This window comes from Ranitomeya imitator, chromosome 2 (genome assembly GCF_032444005.1).
Source record: "Ranitomeya imitator isolate aRanImi1 chromosome 2, aRanImi1.pri, whole genome shotgun sequence".
In the NCBI taxonomy this organism is placed as follows: domain Eukaryota; kingdom Metazoa; phylum Chordata; class Amphibia; order Anura; family Dendrobatidae; genus Ranitomeya; species Ranitomeya imitator.
Window position 1 is genome coordinate 242,609,442 of NC_091283.1, and position 21,256 is coordinate 242,630,697.

The 21,256-nt window shown below is 42.8% G+C and overlaps 1 protein-coding gene across 1 annotated transcript in view; it reads left to right on the forward strand.

The window, feature by feature from the left end:
• LOC138662866 (zinc finger protein 605-like) overlaps nt 1-15,370 on the forward strand; it is a 99,475-nt gene extending 84,105 nt beyond the window's left edge. The window contains exons 7-8 of the mRNA XM_069748850.1: nt 5,487-8,487; nt 14,230-15,370. Of these exons, the coding sequence (XP_069604951.1) occupies nt 5,487-7,180 (1,694 nt within the window). The 3' untranslated portion in view covers nt 7,181-8,487; nt 14,230-15,370. The remainder of the gene's footprint in view (nt 1-5,486; nt 8,488-14,229) is intronic.
• Nucleotides 15,371-21,256: the final 5,886 nt, after the last annotated feature.

Genomic DNA, 21,256 nt, shown 5'->3' on the forward strand with positions numbered 1-21,256 from the left:
CCTACCACATGGGTCAAAAGGTGTGGGTGCTGGTCCCCATAGCAACGGATAAGCTTCAGGCAGCCTGGGAGGGCCCGTACGTCGTACACCAACAGCTCAACCCGGTCACCTACGTGGTCACGCTTGACCATGCTCAGGGTAGGCGAAAGGCCTTTCACGTCAACATGATGAAGGCTCATCACGAATGTGAACCTTTCGTCCTACCGGTCTGCAGCTTACCCGAAGACGGGGAGGAAGACACCCTCCTGGACATGCTGGCCCAAGTCAAGGCCCGTGGGTCCATTGAGGACGTGGAGGTAAGCGCCTCGCTAACTGAACCGCAGCGGTTGCAGTTGCAAACCACAATGGAACCCTTCCGGGTTGTGTTCTCCAACCGACCTGGGAGGACTGAGTTAGCAGTCCACGAGGTGGACACCGGGAATCATGCCCCACTACGGCGAACACCCTATCGAATCTCTGACCAGGTGCAGCAGATTATGCGCCAGGAGATCGATGAGATGTTACAGCTGGGAGTGATTCGGCGGTCAAAGAGCGCGTGGGCCTCACCTATAGTTCTCGTGCCAAAGAAGGACTGGACCACCCGGTTCTGCATGGACTACAGGGGGCTCAACGCCATTACAGCCTCTGACGCGCACCCAATGCCGCGCATCGAGGAGCTGCTTGAGAAGTTAGCTGGCGCAAAATACCTGACAATAATGGATCTGAGTCGAGGATACTGGCAGATTCACATGAGCCCCGAGGCGCAGGAGAAGTCCGCCTTTATCACACCCTTTGGACTGTACAAGTCCACGGTCATGCCCTTCGGCATGAAGAATGCCCCTGCCACTTTCCAGCGGATGGTCAACCTACTGCTTCAGGGACTGGAGAAGTACGCAGTGGCGTACTTGGATGACATTGCCATTTTCAGTCCCTCCTGGAAGGAACACCTGCAGCAACTCGAGTAGGTGCTCAGGCGAATTCACCAAGCAGGACTGACTATCAAGCCCGGAAAGTGCCAGATGGGCATGAGGGAGGTCCACTACCTGGGTCACCGGGTAGGCGGAGGCACCCTAAAGCCAGAGCCTGAGAAAATGGGCGCGATCTTGAACTGGCCCACTCCTGCGACCAAGAAACAGGTGATGTCTTTCCTGGGCACTCACCAGGAAGAAGCTACCCCACATCGTCAACTGGACAGATGGCTGTGAGGGGGCCTTCCAGGCGTTGAAAACCGCACTGTGCAACGCCCCTGTGTTGAAAGCAGTCGACCATTCTTGGTACAGACTGACGCCAGCGAGTTTGGCCTCGGTGCTGTGCTCAGCCAGGTTGACTCGGAGGACCAAGAGCCGGAAACTTTTGCCGAGGGAAGTAGCCAACTCCACCATTGTGAAGGAGTGCCTGGCCATAGGCTGGGCCCTGCAGCGCTTGCAGCCCTACTTGTACTGTCACACTTTCACCGTGGTGACCGACCACAACCCTCTGCGCTGGCTAAACGCCATGTGTGGAACCAACGGCAGGTTGCTACGCTGGAGCCTTGCCCTTCAGCAGATTGACTTCACCATTGAACACAAAACTGGGAGGGAACATGGAAATGCAGATGGACTGTCCCCCCATGGTGAACCTACTGAGGTGCACATGGAGGCATACCGTGGGTTTCTGCCTCCGTAGCGCACACCAAAAGGGGGAGGTGTCACGATATTGTATGAAATATCATATAAGTTTAGTTTCTCTTGTCAGCCCAGGATGTGGGCTAAAAAAAACCCTTCCCTTTCACTCAGGCAAGACCTTGCCTTGCCAATGTATGTGGGGGAGTTTTATTGAAGAGAGGAAATTACGACCGGTATAGCTGCATTGGAAAGCTTTGCCAGCTAGAACTGGATTAGAAGACTCTAGAATCCATGAGAGTCCTTTGTTCTGTTATTGTAAGATATTAGGCAAACGGTTTAAGATAGGAGAATAATAAATACATATTTGGCATCTCCCTCGGTGGATCTGTCAACCGCTGTAAACATGAGCTTCTAACTCCATCAGGTAAAAAAGTTTGGATTTCTCTGTAATTATGCATCACAAATAGGACATATTTGATCTCATTAGAATGCCCACGTTAATACGAGATGAATGCTGGGTTTTTTATGATTATGACATGTTCTGTAGCGGAGATACAGCCATTAGAGTAACTTGTGTTAGAGTTACCAAGACTGAAGAAAGAGGAGGGCGATCTTAACTCAGCCCTTTCTGTGATATCACAGGCTGCAGGTTATACGTTTCTGGCAGGCTTCCAGCAGTCAGTTTTTTACCTGAAGAGCCCTGACTGCAAGTCCTAATGCACTGGGACGTATGGGAACTCCACTAGCTTGGTTGCCTGCAATGCTCTGAACACATGTAAGTGTTGATTTCTCATGTTATTCCGTTTTTTTTAATAATTACCTTGTACATAATTGCAATTGTCTCCTTTTGTAACATCCTCGTAATATTTTTCTATAAACACTGCCTAAACTTTACGGAGTATAATATTTAATACTAGTTCGTTCTTCCTGTTCTAAAACGTACCCCTGTCTCCTGAAGGGAATTACGCTACTGTTTTGGGTTAGCTTTGGACCCGTTTAATCGAAGCTGGTGGCAGCAATACCGTGTGCAGGCCTTTGGGTGTCAATGTAGCGACTGCGGCGTTGATAATTATTGTTCCTGCCTGAGCGTGCCCAATAGCCAGTACATAGCAGGCAGCCTTTCTGGCGACTAATCACCTTAGGTGCAGTACCTAATCTGACCTAACAGAAAGGGAGGCGCCAGAGAGCTGCATGGTTTAAGTGGAACCGTAAGCGATATACACATAAATCCCTGCAGTTCGTGGTTTAGTGAAGAGCAGTGGGATACCTAACATAAGCCCCTGCTGTAAACTAAGAGGTCAATAGCCTTGTGTGTGTTTTTTTTTTGTTCATCGCATTGTAGCAGTGGAGGGATAGCTAAGATAAGCCCCCTGCACATGTGATAGCCATCTGTTGGCCTAAAGTCACCCCGATCCGTGACGTAGGGGTGACGGTCATGGTGTGAATCCGTGACATATTGGTGGCAGCGGTCAGGAATCTCTGTGGGGTTCATGACAGATTTGGACTTACACAGAGACCCCTAAGCTTGAAGCCCAGTGTTACCTGCTGTTCTGTGGAGTAAGATGGGAAGAAGAATAGACAGGTAACCGTTTCAGAACCAAGAGGCCAGAGAAAATACTAAAGGTACCGTCACAGTAGACGATATCGCTAGCGATCCGTGACGTTGAAGCGCAGGGCCGTGCTTAGTAACCCGATGTTTACCCTGGTTACCATCGTTAAAGTAAAAAAAACAACCACTACATACTTACCTACCGCTGTCTGTCCCCGGCGCTCTGCTTCTCTGCTCTGGCTGTGAGCACAGCGGCCGGAAAGCAGAGCGGTGACGTCACCGCTCTGCTTTCCGGCTGCCCGGCGCTCACAGCCAGAGCAGAGAAGCATAGCGCCGGGGACAGACAGCGGTAGGTAAGTATGTAGTGGTTGTTTTTTTTACTTTAACGATGGTAACCAGGGTAAACATCGGTTTACTAAGCGCGGCCCTGCGCTTAGTAACCCGATGTTTACCCTGGTTACCGGCATCCTTGGTCGCTGGAGAGCTGTCTGTGTGACAGCTCTCCAGCGACCAAACAGCGACGCTGCAGCGATCCGGATCGTTGTCGGTATCGCTGCAGCGTCGCTTAGTGTGATGGTACCTTAACTCAGGAGACATAGGAGTAGTCAGTAAACAGGCTGGGGTCACAACAGGAAACAAATACACAAGCCAGGAGCTGAGCACAGAGGACTGAACTAGAGGAGATCAAGGCTGTATCTGGCAGATTCCGGCAATATGCTTCAAGCTGTAGTAAGGTGTGGTGCTTTTGAAGTCCAACTCTGATTGTCCAAGGTGTTGGCAATCTCAGACGGACATATTGCATATGCTTTGGCATTGTCCCAGATTGTCCTCCTATTGGATTGTAGTGTTGAACTGCATTGGAGTGGTGTATGGGTGCGTTATCCCTAGGGATCCGTTGATATGTATATTAGGGTATGTGGAGGAAATATTAACTGACAATACGACTAAAATTGTAATTGCAAGATTATCGTTTGCTGCAAGTAAACTGATTGCAAAATATTGGGTTAGAGAGGAGCATCTGTCCAGACGCGAATTCATTGCTCAAACGAACCACATAACTGAGCTTGAGAAAAGCATTTACACCAGGAGGGACAAGCTGAATTTCTTCCATAAATTATGGCAGCCGTGGTTGGATAGGATTAATGTTATACCAGTATATAGTATTATAGAGTACAACTTATGGTAAACTGGAACTCTGTTTAATATTGTCAACTATGGACGAATTATTGTTTGCTCCTGATATCATCTCCATCGGGGGGGTTAATTTACTGTAAAACATAAAATGAGTATGAATGAACATGTGATCTGTTGTAAATCTTGTTATCGTTAATACAAATTTATCTGATTAAAAAAGGTTTGGTGCTTTCCAATTGGCTAAAACAGGGAAGAGATTACTGCAGCTGAATACACACACACCTATACTGCCAGACTGGATGGTACTACAGATACCAGGCACCCTAATCTTAGTGGCTGGGAAGAGCCTGCACCGCTAAGGCTACGTTCACATTAGCGTTGCGCCACTGTTGCGTCGGCGACGCAGCGGCGACACAGCGGTGACGCGCCCCTATGTTTAACATAGGGGACGCGTGCGTTTTTTGGGTGGCGTTTTTCGCCACGTGCGTCGTTTCCGACGCTAGCGTCGGACGCAAGAAAACGCAACAAGTTGCATTTTCTGTGCGTCCGATTTTCGTCAAAAACGACGCACGCGTCGCAAAACGTGCGCGTTTTTCGATGCGTCGCGCGTTGCGTCGCCGACGCAGGGCGGCGCAACGCTAGTGTGAACGTAGCCTAAGAGCTTCTGGTTCCAACTCCACCTCTGTTACTAGCATCGCCTGCAGAATTAGTAAGCCGCGTCTGGTGTTCGAAGCAGACATTGCAGGAGCAGATCGCAGAGGAGATGGGGCACACCATTTGCAGAATCTCTAATATGACAAAATTGCAGAAAACCAGATCTGATGAAATCCCTATAAAGTGACTCCATTTTGTAAATTATAACCCTCAATAAATTAATCTATAGAAATAGTGACTATTTTGACTGCACTGCAGTTTCCAGATGTTTGAAAGTGAAAATTGCAAATATCCCAAGTTATTACCCAACACATAACGCCCAGATTGTGCTTCAGGAGATACACATGCCGTAAAATAAGTGGTTTCTTCTCACTATAGTAATGCCAAAAGCATGGATGCTTAATGTGGTTTTGAGCACAGTCTAGTAAACTGTCATTGTCTTTGTGAATAATTCAATAATTTTGCATAACTTGCCATTTTTGCAGACCATTTAAGTAGAAATGTTCAAGAATATAGAATTCAAGGATATTTTATTCTAAAATAACAATTGGTTTTATTCTTGGCAGATGACCGTACCAGGAAATCAGCAGGACAGCTGACATCTTCAATGTTTAAATCAGATAATCTTGAGATCCCACAGGATACAATTGAAGTGAATGCCATTACTCCAAATATACCATCATCCCTTCACAGCAAAGATCTGTCATCTGATCATTTGGAACAGGTCCTGTCTTCTGATTCATTACCGACTACTAAGGAAAATCAAAGTCACAAAATAAGCTTTAAAAATCAAACTGCTCCTAAAACAATGAAGACATTTTCATTTTCAGAATATGGAAATAGTTTTCCCCTAGAAAAGTCATTTCTCAAGCAACAAAAACTTCACAAAGCAGACAATAGATTTTCTTGTTCCAAGTGTGGGAGATGTTTTAACCAGAAATCAGATTTTGTCAGTCACCAGAGAATTCACACAGGGAAGAAGCCTTTTTCATGTTCAGAATGTGGGAAATGTTTTATTCGGAAAGCGCAGCTTGTTAGCCACCAAATAACTCACACAGGAGAGAAGCCTTTTTCCTGTTCAGAATGTGGGAAATGTTTTATTCGGAAAGCGCAGCTTGTTACCCACCAAATAACTCACACAGGAGAGAAGCCTTTTTCCTGTTCAGAATGTGGGAAATTTTTTATTCGAAAAGTGCATCTTGTTACCCACCAAAGAACTCACACAGGAGAGAAGCCTTTTTCCTGTTCAGAATGTGAGAAATGTTTTAACCACAAAGCAAATCTTGTTATCCACCAGAAAACCCACACAGGGGAGAAGCCTTTTTCCTGTTCAGAATGTGGGAAATGTTTTAATCAGAAAGCGAATCTTGTTAGCCACCAGAAAACCCACACAGGGGAGAAGCCTTTTTCATGTTCAGAATGTGGGAAATGTTTTAACAGGAAAGCGAATCTTGATAGCCACCAGAAAACCCACACAGGAGAGAAGCCTTTTTCCTGTTCAGAATGTGGGAAATGTTTTAACCACAAAACGAATCTTGTTAGCCACCAGAAAACCCACACAGGGGAGAAGCCTTTTTCATGTTCAGAATGTGGGAAATGTTTTAACAGGAAAGCGAATCTTGATAGCCACCAGAAAACCCACACAGGAGAGAAGCCTTTTTCCTGTTCAGAATGTGGGAAATGTTTTCTAGATAAATCAGGTCTTATCAAACATCATAGATCTCACACAGGGGAGAAGCCTTTTTCCTGTCCCGAATGTGGGAAATGTTTTAACCACAAAACGAATCTTGTTAGCCACCAGAAAACCCACACAGGGGAGAAGCCTTTTTCCTGTTCAGAATGTGGGAAATGTTTTATTCGGAAAGCGCAGCTTGTTACCCACCAAATAACTCACACAGGAGAGAAGCCTTTTTCCTGTTCAGAATGTGGGAAATGTTTTCTAGATAAAGCATTTCTTGTCAGACATCATAGATCTCACACAGGGGAGAAGCCTTTTTCCTGTTCAGAATGTGGGAAATGTTTTAACCAGAAATCGAATCTTGTTAGCCACAAGAAAACCCACACAGGGGAGAAGCCTTTTTCCTGTTCAGAATGTGGGAAATGTTTTAACCAGAAATCGAATCTTGTTAGCCACCAGAAAACCCACACAGGGAAAAAGCCTTTTTCATTTTCAGAATGTGGGAACTGTTTTGTGAAGAAACCATCTCTTTCTATCCACCAAAGAATTCACACAGGGGAGAAGCTTTTTTTAAGTTCTTAATTGTTTTTACATAGTCACATACAAGTGCTTCTAACTAAACTAGAATATTATCAAAAAGTTAATTTATTTCAGTTCTTCAATGCAAAAAATTAAACTCATATTAGTCATTACAGAGTGATCTATTTCAAGTGTTTATTTCTGTTGATGACTATCCTATAGCCAATGAAAACCCAATAGTCATTATGTCAGTAAATTAGAATAAAAACACCTGCAGTGGCTTCCTAAACGTTCAAAAAAGGTCCCTTAGTCTGTTTCAGTAGGCTCCACAATCATGAGGAAGACTGCTCACTGGACAGATGTCTAGAAGGCAGTCATTGACACACTCCAGAAGGAGGATAAGACACTGTAAAATATTAGTAATTCAATAATAAAAAATATAGATTACTTAACATATGCAGGTTCTAACTAGCAAATAGATACTCTGTATATTGAGGGACTGAGTTATTCTGAGGATTTTGGCCGATACGTCTGTTCTCTGTTTGTCAGAACTATAGGGCTTTTGTCAGAACTGTCAATATGTGGCTATTTGGAGATAGTAAATGGTTCATAAAGGTCACAGGCTATATGCTTAAGCATTTCAAAATGAGGTAATGTACAAATAACTAATATGCATATTCCGCAAGTTACTAGTGTTCTTCTAATATGGTAGAGGCTATGAACATAGCGGCAGATGATCTTATGTTGTTATGAGACAGGAAAAATAGAAACCAATGTAAGTCTATGGGTCAAAATAGTATATAAGCCGACATAACTCTTGTTCAGGAGATCTCTCATACTTTAAGAAACTCCAACCCGGACCACATCACCTTCAAGACCATACGTAAGAACCACTGAATGCTTGTTTTCTCTTTTATAATCTAATACTTATTTTTGGATGCTATGAACTTACTTTTCTTCATTTTTGTAATCACTTTTTGAATAAACATTACACAAGATTTGTTTTATCCACACAATTCAATATTGTGTTCCTTTCTATCCTCACTGTGCTCTTTCTTACTTTTTTTTTTTTTAAAGTAAGTGTTATTTTTTCTAACATTTTGGGGAGCCCAGCCAAATCTGATTTTTGTGCTATTTTGGCTGGATTCCTTTTGATTGCACACAGGTGGAGGAGAGCTCTGCTAAACACCTGTTGTTCAAGGTGCAGGAATTCCACTATTTCACGTCACAAGGATCAGACAGAGCCTACAGAGGAGTGAAGATTTGTGTCCCCAACCATAAAGAGCTACATGTGTCCCATCCAGACGGAGGTCTGAGGATTTCAGTAAAGAAACAGAGGACCATCCATTGATGGTTGGATCATTCCATAGGTGAGAAAATGGATTTTATTCATGATTATTCTAAGAAAAGTAATATAGAGTTTAAGTTTGTTCATAGCCATACAGATTCACAATTATGGTCTAGTTTGTATAGCCAATGTGAAACAGAGAATCTTAAAATTGATGAGAGGTTTTTCTCAGTAAAACAAGTTACAGAGAAAGCTTCAAAATGGAATGCACATGGTCCGAGTGTACAATAATTTAGTCTTTGAGAAAACTGAAACACAAATACATAAAGCATGTACTATCACACAAGACATTGGTCATACTGACACACAAGGTAACACACAAGAGTCTGACGGGGTTTACTTCGATTGTTCAAATTGCTTGATATTGTCAGAGCATAATGAACAATTGGAAGATCAAATTGATACTCGAGCAGAATTATTGTCCAAATTGCACCAAGATAAAAAAGGCTTCTGTTGTTACACGATCAAACAAACAGGAAGACAATGCCGCCACATCATTTGTACCAGACACACAAAATCCAGCTGTTTCAGTAGAAGAGTTACAAGCAGATGAACTACAACAGAAAAAATTCCATGACAGAGCTGCACGCATTAATCTGAAAATACACGATCAGTTAATGAAAATTGTAAAAGACATTCCAAACTTCAATGACAAGATGGATGCCTTTTATAGTGCGGACATTTTTTAATCAAACACAGATAAGTTCAATCTTAATGATGAACAAAAATATAAGATATTCAAAGTATGGTTACCTCACATATGGGAAAAAGGTTACAGACCACACCCAGATTAAATGATGATCAATTGACGCATAGCACAAAAGAAGACAGACTTAGACAATTATTATTATTATTATTATTTATTTTAGCGCCATTTATTCCATGGCGCTTTACATGTGAGGAGGGGTACACATAATAAAAACAAGTACAATAATCTTAAACAATACAAGTCATAACTGGTACAGGAGGAGTGAGGACCCTGCCCGCGAAGGCTCACAATCTACAAGGGATGGGTGAGAATACAGTAGGTGAGGATAGAGCTGGTCATGCAGCGGTTTGGTCGATCGGTGGTTACTGCAGGTTGTAGGCTTGTCGGAAGAGGTGGGTCTTCAGGTTCTTTTTGAAGAAAAATCAATATTGTTTACAACCGGCGAAGTCACTCCTACAATTGATGTTCTGGAAAATGTACGAACTAATATTAATGATGACCCATTTGCATTTTTGGTAAAATTTGAACAGGCCTTTAGGATGGTGATGGATCTTAGGCCTCATGCGGAGCCAACGTCCATGATCAGATTTTTTGTAAAAAAAAAAGTTCAAATCTTTAGATCCTGCCTCAGAGCAGTTGGCTAGTGCTCAGCCATCATTACAAGAAGCAACAGTTTTTATTGACTAAAATAGCTGTAGTTCATGAGAAAGAAGTCAGCTGAAACCTAGACCCACAGGAACATCCAAGAACAGAGATTACATTGATCATAGAGGTAAAAATACTACACAAAGGAACAATATCCATTGTTATTTCTGTGGTATACCACAGGTAAGCTTGGAAGGGAAAATGGACTCATGCCAAAATCATCCACCAAACCTTCTGCACCTCCATTACATTCTTCTGCACTCACTCAGACTGACAACAGACAAACGCAGTCACCATATGCACCATTAATCAGACAGATCAGAGAGATGACTGTGAAAGAGACTGAGTCCAGGGACAGAATTTCAAGTGCTTTTAATAAGGACATTGGTCTTCTCCCATCTCCTCCATCTTCTGACAATCACAGACTACTCCTACACCCCATTCATTGGAATTTGTGACTCGTTGCATTGGATGACTGTAGAAGACCATTTATCAATGGAAATTTAGCAGGACAGAATGTTGTATTTCTTATTGATACAGGAGCTCAATTACGTGTTACAAATCTTGATTTGAAGCTACAACCAGATTCACCAGTTTGTACTATTGTTGGTTTTAGTGGAAAGGTGGAACTACAGCAACCTTGGTTACCAATGTGACGTTGGAAATACCTAGTTCTTTCAAAACAGGAATTGACATTTGCTATGGTCGTGATTCTGAAAATATACTTGGCACAGATTTTGTGCAGAAATTCGGTTGGGTAGTCGATCTAGGAAATCAAGTGATCTGGAAAGATTCTAATGGTTGTAAACCTGAAGTCATTGACCCTAGTGATTATAGCCATGTTGGAAGTATTTGCTTAAATTATGTTGTGTCAACAGATCATTTGTGGCCTGAAACTGGTGGTGATGAGGTATTGACAGAAATTGTACAGCTTTTTCCTTTTCTTTGGGCTCTGTTCAGGAATGAGGTTGGTACAATGAAGGATGTTGTTGTAAATGTGGAAGGGCGAGATCTTCCACCACAACGTCAGTATAAATTGCCTCCAGAATCAATTGATTCTATCAAATAAATAAGGCAGCACACTGTAGCGCTAAAACATGCAAACATGAAACATGAAAATTGAACTGCATTACTGCACTAGAAATATGAAAAACTAGAGCGTTTAGCGCATAAATTGGCCAATTCATGGGTACCTGGTAGCCACATTATGGCATCTCTCGTATACCAGGTCCTAAACTTTCCTTTCCTCGCTGAGAATAAACGTCTTCATCTGAATGGGTACCTGTGAAACCTCTTAGACTAAATTTCTCTCTCTGTGGAGGAGTAATGGACCTGCTGCGATTAAAACACCTGTGGCTAAGACGCGGAGTGCTCAGTCAGAAGGATAATGAATACAGATTTCAAAAAAGCGTAGGACCTGGTATACGAGAGATGCCCTAATGTGGCTACCAGGTACACATGAATTGGCCAATTTATGCGCTAAACGCTCTCATTTTTTCATATTTCTAGTGCAGTAATGCAGTTCAATTTTCATGTTTGCATGTTTTAGCGCTACAGTGTGCTGCCTTATTTATTTGACTGTATATGAGTTGGTGACTCTAGGTTCAGCACCTGTTCACACTTAGTCTATGTTTGGATGTGACGGTCAGTTTTTTTAAAATCTGTATTCATTAGCCTTCTGACTGAGCACTGACCTCTTGAAAAGAGTTGTCAGTACAAGTTTGCATTTATTTTCTTGGATGAACAATATCTGTTTTGTAGGTTACTTCAAGGAGCACATTTGTCACCTAGTGTTTTCCATCAGGCGTTGCAAAAGGTATTATCTCGATTTTCTAGACCAGATTGTATTTTGCAATATGTTGATGATATTCTGTTGTCTTCTGAGGATAAAGAATCTCTTCTGACAGAATTGTTTGAGCTGCTGCATGATGCAGGGTTGAAATTGAACACCAAAAAAGGTCAAATTGATGCAAACCAAGGTCAGGTTTTTGGGAGTGTTGTTGAGTCCAGGAAAAAGACAGCTACTGCAGGAAAGAATAGAGGCAATTGCTTCTCTACCAATTCCAACATCATAGAAGGCATTGTGACATTTCTTGGGTCTTAGGGTTAGAACTATTCAAGGGACTTCATTGACAATTTTGCAGACAAGGCCAGACCCTTGTATGATCTTTTAAAAGGTGAAAATAGTGATTACTTTGGTCCTTGGGGTGATGAACAGCAAACTTCATTTGAACAATTGAAAATGAATTTACAAAAGTCACCTGCTTTGTCCACAGTAGATCCTTCGGCTCCATTTGCTTTGCAAGTACACACATCAGAGACATCTGTGTCTGCTGTGCTGCTACAGTTGTAGTGAGAAGAGTGGAGAATTTTGGGCTATTTTTCTAAGCTTCTCTCACCTGTTGAAAGAGGTATTGAGACATGTGCAAGACACCTGGTAGAGATGTACTTAGCAGTTAAAGCACCTGAACTAATTGTTGGGTTCAACAAAATCACTTTTCAAACTCATTCTACACTAAAACTTCTCTTTGAGAACAATATCCCAGGTGTGTCACAGAGATGTGCTCATTGGTTATTGTCATTGTCTCCAAAACAAATTGAGGTAGATTATAAGGCCAAATATGTTCTTCCTCAGTTGATGCAATATGAAGGGCAAACTCATGATTGTTTAGTCTTTTCATGATCCTAGTCCATCACTTTTCAGACAGAACCCAGAAGCAACAGATGAACCAATTTTTGTAGATGGTTCCAGATTTTATTCAGATGGGCACTACTATTCATGATATGCCATTATTTGTCCCAAAAGATCACAGGTTGTAAAACACAAATTACTGTGTAATTTTTTAGCTCAAAGGGCAGAGCTAGAAGTGATAAAAATGGTACTACAGCTGAACGAAGCTGATGATCAATGTCCCATTGTAATCTACAGTGATAGCTCCTATGTTGTGAGATCACTGACATATTATTTGCCAGTTTGGGGAAAAGAGGCTCTGTAGATTCTTCTAATAAGACCCTTGTACATAGTGACACACTGAAAACAATTTTTGTGATGGCATCAAAAACCCTAATGGTTTTGCTATTGTCAAAGTCCCTGCCCATAAAAAATTTGATGAATTATCTGTTGGAAATGCCACAGCAGATAGGTCAGCCAAAGAGGCAGCCCTGACAGGAGAAGAAGTGTTTCACCCTGAAACTTTAGAGATTTTAGCAGTTTAAAGAACAGACACGCATATCCCTTCTTTTGTGGAAGAACAAGAAAAAGACACATCTCTTGTTGCTTCCCAGGTTGATCCAAAACCTCCCTTTGTTTGTGAAAACGGGGTTTTGTGCCATGACTTAAACAGGGAGTTGTGTCCTGTTGTACCAAAATTCTACAGGTTGAGTTCACAAAATATAATCATGGGTCAACAGAAATTGTTAGGCATTCTCAGAGAGATATTTTACTGGGAAAAGATGGAAGAGACTGTATAAAGTATTGTGCAATTATGTGTCATTTGTGCCCAAATTTATCCAAGACCAAAAGGACAGAAACCGCCACTACTCCGAACCGCACCTGCAGATGGTCCACATTACAAATCGACTACATTAGACCGTTACCATCACGTAAAAATGGTCTCAGGTATGCATTGGTTGTAGTAAATGTTTTTTTCTAAATGGGTTGAAATATTACCTGTTAGGAAAGATGATGCTTTGTCTACAGTTAGAGAATTAGTTTATCATGTCTTTTGTACTTGGGGATCCCAAGAATGATCTCCTCTGATCGAGGAAGTCACTTTACAGGAAAAATCATGCAAGCCGTTTGTACTATTCTAGGGGTACAACAACAGTTCCATGTAACTTACCATCCACAGTCTGCTGGTATTGTGGAAAGGATGAATAGAACAATAAAATCCAGAATTGCCAAGATGCTATTGGACAAAGGCAATACTTGGGTTGATGCCGTACCTTTTGTATTGTTGAGTGTGAGAGGAACAACTTCTTCCACAACTCAGTTTACTCCTTTTGAACTAATGACAGGAAGGAAAATGCCATTGATTTTTCCACATGAACCATTTTTGTCCACACCTCAAAAAGATGCTGTTGCAAGGTCCAAATGGTTGCAATTGTTGCAGGAAAATTTAAAAACGATTCTTCCACATGCTGCATCAAGAATGCAGAGAATGGAGCCACCATATGAATCCAAATTCAAAAAGGGGCTCAGGTGATGATCAAAACTTTCAGGAAGAATGGACCTTGGGAAAGTAACTGAGAAGGTCCCTTTGAGATTATTGAAACCATGGGACAAGTCATGATTCTTGTGCAACGAGCATCTAATGCGGTCAAAAATACCCGCAGACAACAAAGAGTGTGGGTACATGTCGATCAATGTAAATTGTATATTGCAAAATACTGAAACTGAATTTCTTTTAGGAAGAAATGGATTCCAATAAGAGCTGGAATACGAAACACCATGGCCTTGATGGAAGGGATTCAACATCAATCCTTCAGGAGAAGACGACATTTCCCAGGAAAAGCTACTATCTGATGGGAATCACATTTCTGCTACTTTGCACTATTTCAACTGTGATCTATGCAGAAGATATTTTGCATCGTGGAACCAACACTAGTGAAGTGAATGAACCTTTCGAAAGAACTCTACATTCGAGGAAACCAAGAGGATCAAGTCTACAAAACCTGATAGATGAAGACATACCGGACAATTCAGTAGATATTACCGGAAACATTTGCATGGGTTATGGTGTAAAATGCTGTATTGAGTTACACTTCATACATGACACTGACATAACATTACATGCTACCACAGGACCTAAGACTGGGTTCATACAGTTACAAGGAGATTATGTACACAATAATAAGACAGGCACATGGGAATGTAATCCTACAGATGTGTTATACTGGAATATAGAGATAAGAGGTGAAGAAAAGGCTGTGTGCTCAGGTGATATTACAAATGATATGATCGCAAAAGGGAAAGTTGGAACATCCAAAACAGATATTTGGTTAAAGACACAACTTTTTGGGAAAATTTTAGATCCTTCATTACTTTCTATTACAGAGGGAGATGAAGATTGGGTAAAAACATGGAACTTACAGAGAACCAGTACAAGTACAGGTATCTGTAATTTTTACAGTAACAAATACTATAGCTCTAGAAGTAAGGGTCACCCCACAAGCAGTACGTAGTCAACAAAATATGTCTCCTTTGTCATTAAAATGCAACACAAGGTTAGAGTTACCTTCTGAATCTCTGTTAACATGGACCAAGGATAGATTATTTTTGGGAAGTTCTTCAAATGGTCCAACAAATGTTATACACAGAGGTCAATCCGGTAATGTGAGATGGTTAAATAAGAATTTTATTTTTTCTGTAGATAATCCATCTCCTAAGGATTCCGGACTTTACCAATGTTGCGTTTTAACGAAAAATAATTACAAACAATGTAAAGATGTAAATGTGAATATATGGTCAGCAGTGGATAATGTATGCACACAGACAAAATTTCAACCATCTACTCCTTTCCAAATAAACCAATTCCAATCTAAACTTCTATTACGAGAAGGAGTGTTTGTGACTATGATATGGACTTTTAACATGTCTAATTGGAAAATCTCTTCTAGATATCCCCAGTGTCAATCACATCTCATTAACATGGAAATGGGAATAGAACAATGGGAAAAGAACCCCAGCACAAGTTAGAAGCAAGAGGGGAGTGTTAGAAGGTATTTTGGGGGGATTAGGAACAGTAGGAAGTCTAATTAACACTATGGACATACATACACTTAAATCAGATTTGGAAAATGTGGGATATATTGGAGGTAAAGGGGTAAAGATTCAGAAAAGTTTAAATCAAGTCCTTGAAAAGATGGTTTTGAACACTGCTGTTGTATTGGGATCTTCCGTGTCACATCTACAGGATGCTACTTTAGCTTTAATAGAAAGTGAACAGGAATCTCAAGTGGCCAAAACATGTCTAGAAATTCAAATTGAATATTCCACCAATCTGAAAATGATTTCACAAGCCTTACAAAGTGGAATTACACCTTTAGGACTAATGAGGAATTTGCCTACAGAATATAATTTTGCATTAAATCATACAGATTTGTGGGTAAATAAGTGGTTAGGATGTGAACAGAACATTTGTGTAGGAACATCACTGATTCCAGTTTCGGGAAGAGAAGAAACCCTGGTTCCTATTGTCAAGGTAAAAAATATATATCTTTATACTCTTTTGTACTTTTATATATTCTTATGCTGTGAAACAATAAGTTTTTCCCCTTTGCTTGCCAAATGCAAATTTAACTGTATTTAAGATGGCTGCCAGTATTCACCTTTGCCCTACTATTTGTTCTTGCCAAGAATCTACTTTCGTTTCTGAAGCTGAAGTATCGTCCCTGGAGAAATGGAAACTTAACAAGATGTGGACAAAGAAAGATTCATCATATGACGTCAGGCCAATCAGAAGGACTGAATACTAGATACATTGCTTAACCCCCGCCTAACCCCGCCCTCTGCACACCTTCCCCCAATGGACCATGTAATATTGTGTTTTAGGAAATAAAGTTCAGTTGTTGCTGTGACGTTACACACGAGCGTGCAATGAGTTTGAACCAGCATTGTGTCTGACTCATTCTTATCCGGTACCAACATGCTCCTAATCTGATTTGGAATGACTGGTGGATGAAGGGTATTGTCGTGACGACCCCGACAATTTGGCGCAACCAACGTGGGGCGTGGCCGCGATCCGAGACCCCCTGGACCCATGCCTGGACGTCCGAGGACGACACCCGTAGTGGCTGACCTCGAGGAATGATCACCCTCCAAACACGGTAAGTGGAGATCGCATACTATGTATGTGTCACACTTGCTAGTGTTTCAGCCGTTATTGGTTAGTCTGTGGTCTCCTTGGGTCTGGGGAGTGACCGGTCGAGTGGTGAGACCGAGCGCGATCCCGTGCCACGCTTCGAACCAGCAACTGAGAGACGTCGCACTCTGCGCGTCCTCGTGTACACCACACCTCCTCCACCGGTCATTGTACTCCATTTAACCACCCTACCCGTGACTATTGTCTAGTAGTGATAGAGTGAAAGATTGAAGAAGTTGTGGATTGGGGGCGGCTGAGAGAAAGGGATAGGAGACGCAGCCTCTGTGATATTGTACACGTTGGTAATTAAGACGTCCCAAGAGGGGGACCACCAGAATCACTTACTTGCACACATTGGTAATTAAGACGTCCCAAGGGGGGGACCACCAGAATCACATTGGTAATTAAGACGTCCCGAGTGGGGGGACCACCAGAATCACATTGGTAATTAAGACGTCCCGAGTGGGTGGACCACCAGAATCACATTGGTAATTAAGACGTCCCGAGTGGGGGGACCACCAGAATCACATTGGTAATTAAGACGTCCCGAGTGGGGGGACCACCAGAATCACATTGGTAATTAAGACGTCCCAAGTGGGGGGACCACCAGAATCACATTGGTAATTAAGACGTCCCGAGTGGGGGGACCACCAGAATCACATTTGTAATTAAGACGTCCCAAGTGGGGGGACCACCAGAATCTCAGTGGAGGGGTCTCACTAGGAGACCGCCTCCCAATGTTTAGAATATCGTGACAGGGCAGACTGTAATCACTGGTGTTCAGGTTAGGGAAAAATATTGAGCGCGAGGCTCTTTATTCATAGCACGTCGAACGTGAGGCTCCGTGCTAAGGACACAAGTGTTGCTGTCGCTGTCAGCGGCCTACTGCAGAAGGGCGTAGTATTCTGTGAGTCATGTTGCGTCTCTTATGGCAGAAGAAGTCCGTGCCCCACAGGTTAGATGAGGATGCTGTGGAAGTCAAGACAATAGTAGAGTCACGGGAGGGCAAGAAGGCAGTCAAGAATGTTGAAAGATGAAGGACTGTTAGAACAAGTGCAAGCTCATCTGCGAGTTGCGCGAGGTTTAAAGAACGAGCAAAGAGGTTGATGGAGAGGGAGGATGAGAGGATGCAGAGCCCGTGTTTGGCTCTAAAATACCTCAATTATTAGTTTTTCTAGGGTGTTCTGGCAAATGAGTTGTATGAAAGGTTTTGTAGAAATTAATTGAGTCTGAGAATTGCTGTATTCCATTACTGTGGTTTTCCAAAACACCCCATGGGAAGGGGGAGTCAAATAGCTGCGTTGTTTTGTTTTTTTTTTTTTTCTTCTTTTGTGTTGAGGAATGCTGTAAATTCTTATCTGTGTGTTTGTGGCCGATGGGAGGGGTGAACCCCTGCGCGAATTGTTTTTTTGACTTCTCCTCTTTGTGCTGCCGGCCAGAGAAAGGGGGGCCAAAGTTTCCAGAAGAACTTAACCCAGTCTGTATCAGCAGCTGCAGCGATCCTCACTCGCTCTCTAGTCCCCCTCCCCTCGCAGCTTCAAGGACACAACTCGCAGCTCGCTTCCTTATCAATGGCCCAAGAAGCAGAAGACTTCAGCTCCAGCTCCACCTCCCTTACACAAATCCAGTCTTACGCTCCAATATTCACTTTTAGCCTGTGTCTGGAAATCTCCCTCGCCATGTTAATTCTCAGACCAAGATAGGACAGATGGATTTGTAAATATTGCGGTCAGACAAACCCAGACTGGAGAAATGCTTGTATAATCTGTGCTGCAACTCGACCTAAGTGAATTACACTGATTCCTGTCCAGATAAGATCACATGTAGTGATGTGATATAAGAAGCTGACACAGGATTGTGGGTAGTGGGGACATTAACTTTGGGAGTAAGCTGACAGTAATCCTTTTGGGAAGGAGCTGTAGACCAGCATGTCATGTCACCCCCAACCGGTCATCTAGTCACCCCCACCACCAGAGAACCAACCACACCAGGTAGTGTAAGACAGATACAGGAGTATTATCCCTGGAAGCCCTCTGACTAGCTAGCTACGCTAAAATAATTGGCTGACCCTGAGAACAAACCTTTCCCAATTTACAGACAAAGATAATATGATGGACGTATAAGTGCACCTGAGCAGACCTAGAGAGTTGGTGAGCCAAGATGATGGTCAGATGGTCCTTACGTTATATAACCCCTATGTAGATGAGTATAATGAGATGTGTTATAAAAAAAAAAAAATAGGGGGGATAGTGTCTCTAACCCTGTCAGTTAAAATATTCCTATGATATGTTGCTTCAGTATGTGGGTAATTTATTTTTTTTGTTTTTTGTTGTGTGCACGGACAGAGCAGGAAGCCATTGTTGCCACTGTTAGTTTTCGCAAGTATCTGGCAGATCTGAACTGTCGGGCTTCGGCCTTGAAACTTCGGTTCTGCCTTGGTCAAGTGATATTTTTGGGTCACTGTCTCCTTCAGGGTGCCAGACACCTCACAGAAGAAAGAAAAAAAATAGCCGTCAGCTCCCTTCCATTCCCAAAAGATGTGACTGAGCTCCAGCGTTTCCTTGGACTATGTACTTATTGTTGTCAGTGGATACCGGACGCATCCCGCATAATGCAACCTCTCTACAAGGCCCTGAAAGACTGTTCAAGATGTGCTGATGATTTTGGCAGATTTCACACATGATACGCTGTTACTACGGAAGACACTGTAGTGCACGGAGCTGCACTCACTCCCTCCCACCCTGTCAGCACAAGAAGCAGAACGTCAGGCTCTGTCTACTACATGTACTTTGGCCAAGGACAGGCGGGCTAATAAATACACAGACTCACTGTAAGCATTTGGTATTGCTCATGATTTCGGAGCCTATGAACCAATCGAGGATTTGTTACTACCGCCGGGACTCAGTGAAGAATGTTGAAGCTGTTAAAGCCCTCATGGACTCAATCGAATTACCTACCCAGGTGGCCATTATCAAAGTTAAGGAGCACGGTACCATGGAACAGTCCACAGACTGTTGGTAACGCCTCTGCGGATATGCAAGCAAAAGCTGCTGCTCTCCTACCCGTTGAACAGACCATACCAGCTATGGTGACCACACGCTCTCAGCGTAAACAGTTACAAGAAACACTGACTCTACAGGAACCTGATGATCTATGACAGACTGAGGTTTTCTACCAGACCACGCGAGACCGCTTAATGCCGATGCAGAGAATGTCTCCAAAGGAAGAAGTGAAGCAGTGGAAAGCTGATGGAGCACGTATGGACATGGTCGCTGGAAAAAGGACCAACTTGTGTGTCTCCCTAAGCGGATGTACCCTGCTATTGCCACGTGGGCGCATGGGCCCACATATCGAGGTATCTGTCAGACCTGCAATCCCGGTCAACTTCAACGTGTACCCCCGAAGTATCTTGCTAAGCCCGACTATCCTTTCCAAAGGCTCCAGGGGGACCTCATCATGTTGCCGAAGTCTGGAAGGTATGAATATTGTCTGGTGGTTGTCGACATGTTCTCCAGTTGGCCAGAAGCATTCCCCGTTACCAACGTGACTGCAAAGATCACAGCAAAGAAACTGGTGATGGAAGTTATATGCAGATATGGTGTTCCAGAAGTTGCTGAAAGTGACCAAGACCCGGACTTTTCTTCTCATGTGTATCAGGAGGTTCTGACAATGTTTGGATCCACTGTAGCACTCCGTACCATCCACAATCTAGTGGGAAAGTTAAGAGGCTGAACGGCACACTGAAGGGACAATTGACCAAAATGATGCAGGAGACTACGGCTCCATGGCCAGGGCTCTTACATATTCGTACTACCCCTATTGCAAAATATGGCCTGTCCCCATAGGAGATATTGTTTGGTGCTAGGTTCTCAGTTGTAAATTTTCAGTCTCAGTAGTTGTCAGAAGAAACTGACCGTGCTGTTCAATATGTTATTCAGCTTAGTAAAAAATGTTGCTAACACCCATGTTTTAGTTTCTTTTTCCCTTCCAGATTCAACAGAAACCGATATTTGTCACAATTTGAAGCCTGGTGGTTTTATGGTCGTGAAAAGCTATGTCAGTAAAACTTGAAGGAAAGAGCACCTGGATCTACGCTTCACACTGCAAAAGAGACCGAACCAGCGCTTCGTCACAGTGGTGATCGAAGGAAAATGTTGTTGTTTTTGGTCCTGAGGCCGGGGGCCATCCTCGACCCTACCTTTCCGGCCCCTATTGTAAATAAGAATTCCGGTGCCACTATTCTCTGGGTAAACCTAATGGCCCCGGTAAATATCTGGTGATTTGATTTCTGCGATGTAGTCAAGTGCCCCGAGACTCAGCGGGTGGTAGAGGGAATTATCCAGTATTGTATATGTGTTACCAGAGATAACAATTGTGCTGGGAAGATATTTTCATAATGTGTTTAATAGTGGATACTATGGGAATTTAGGCTATATACAGCTCCAGGATATTAACTTCAGACCAACCAAGGCCCCCGTTACCAGTACAGCTAAAACAGGCCCAGGTGAACGTTTGCAAAATATAGTTAACGAAGTAATCCCCATTCCAGGTCTTAGTTGGCAAGAAGTCTTCTC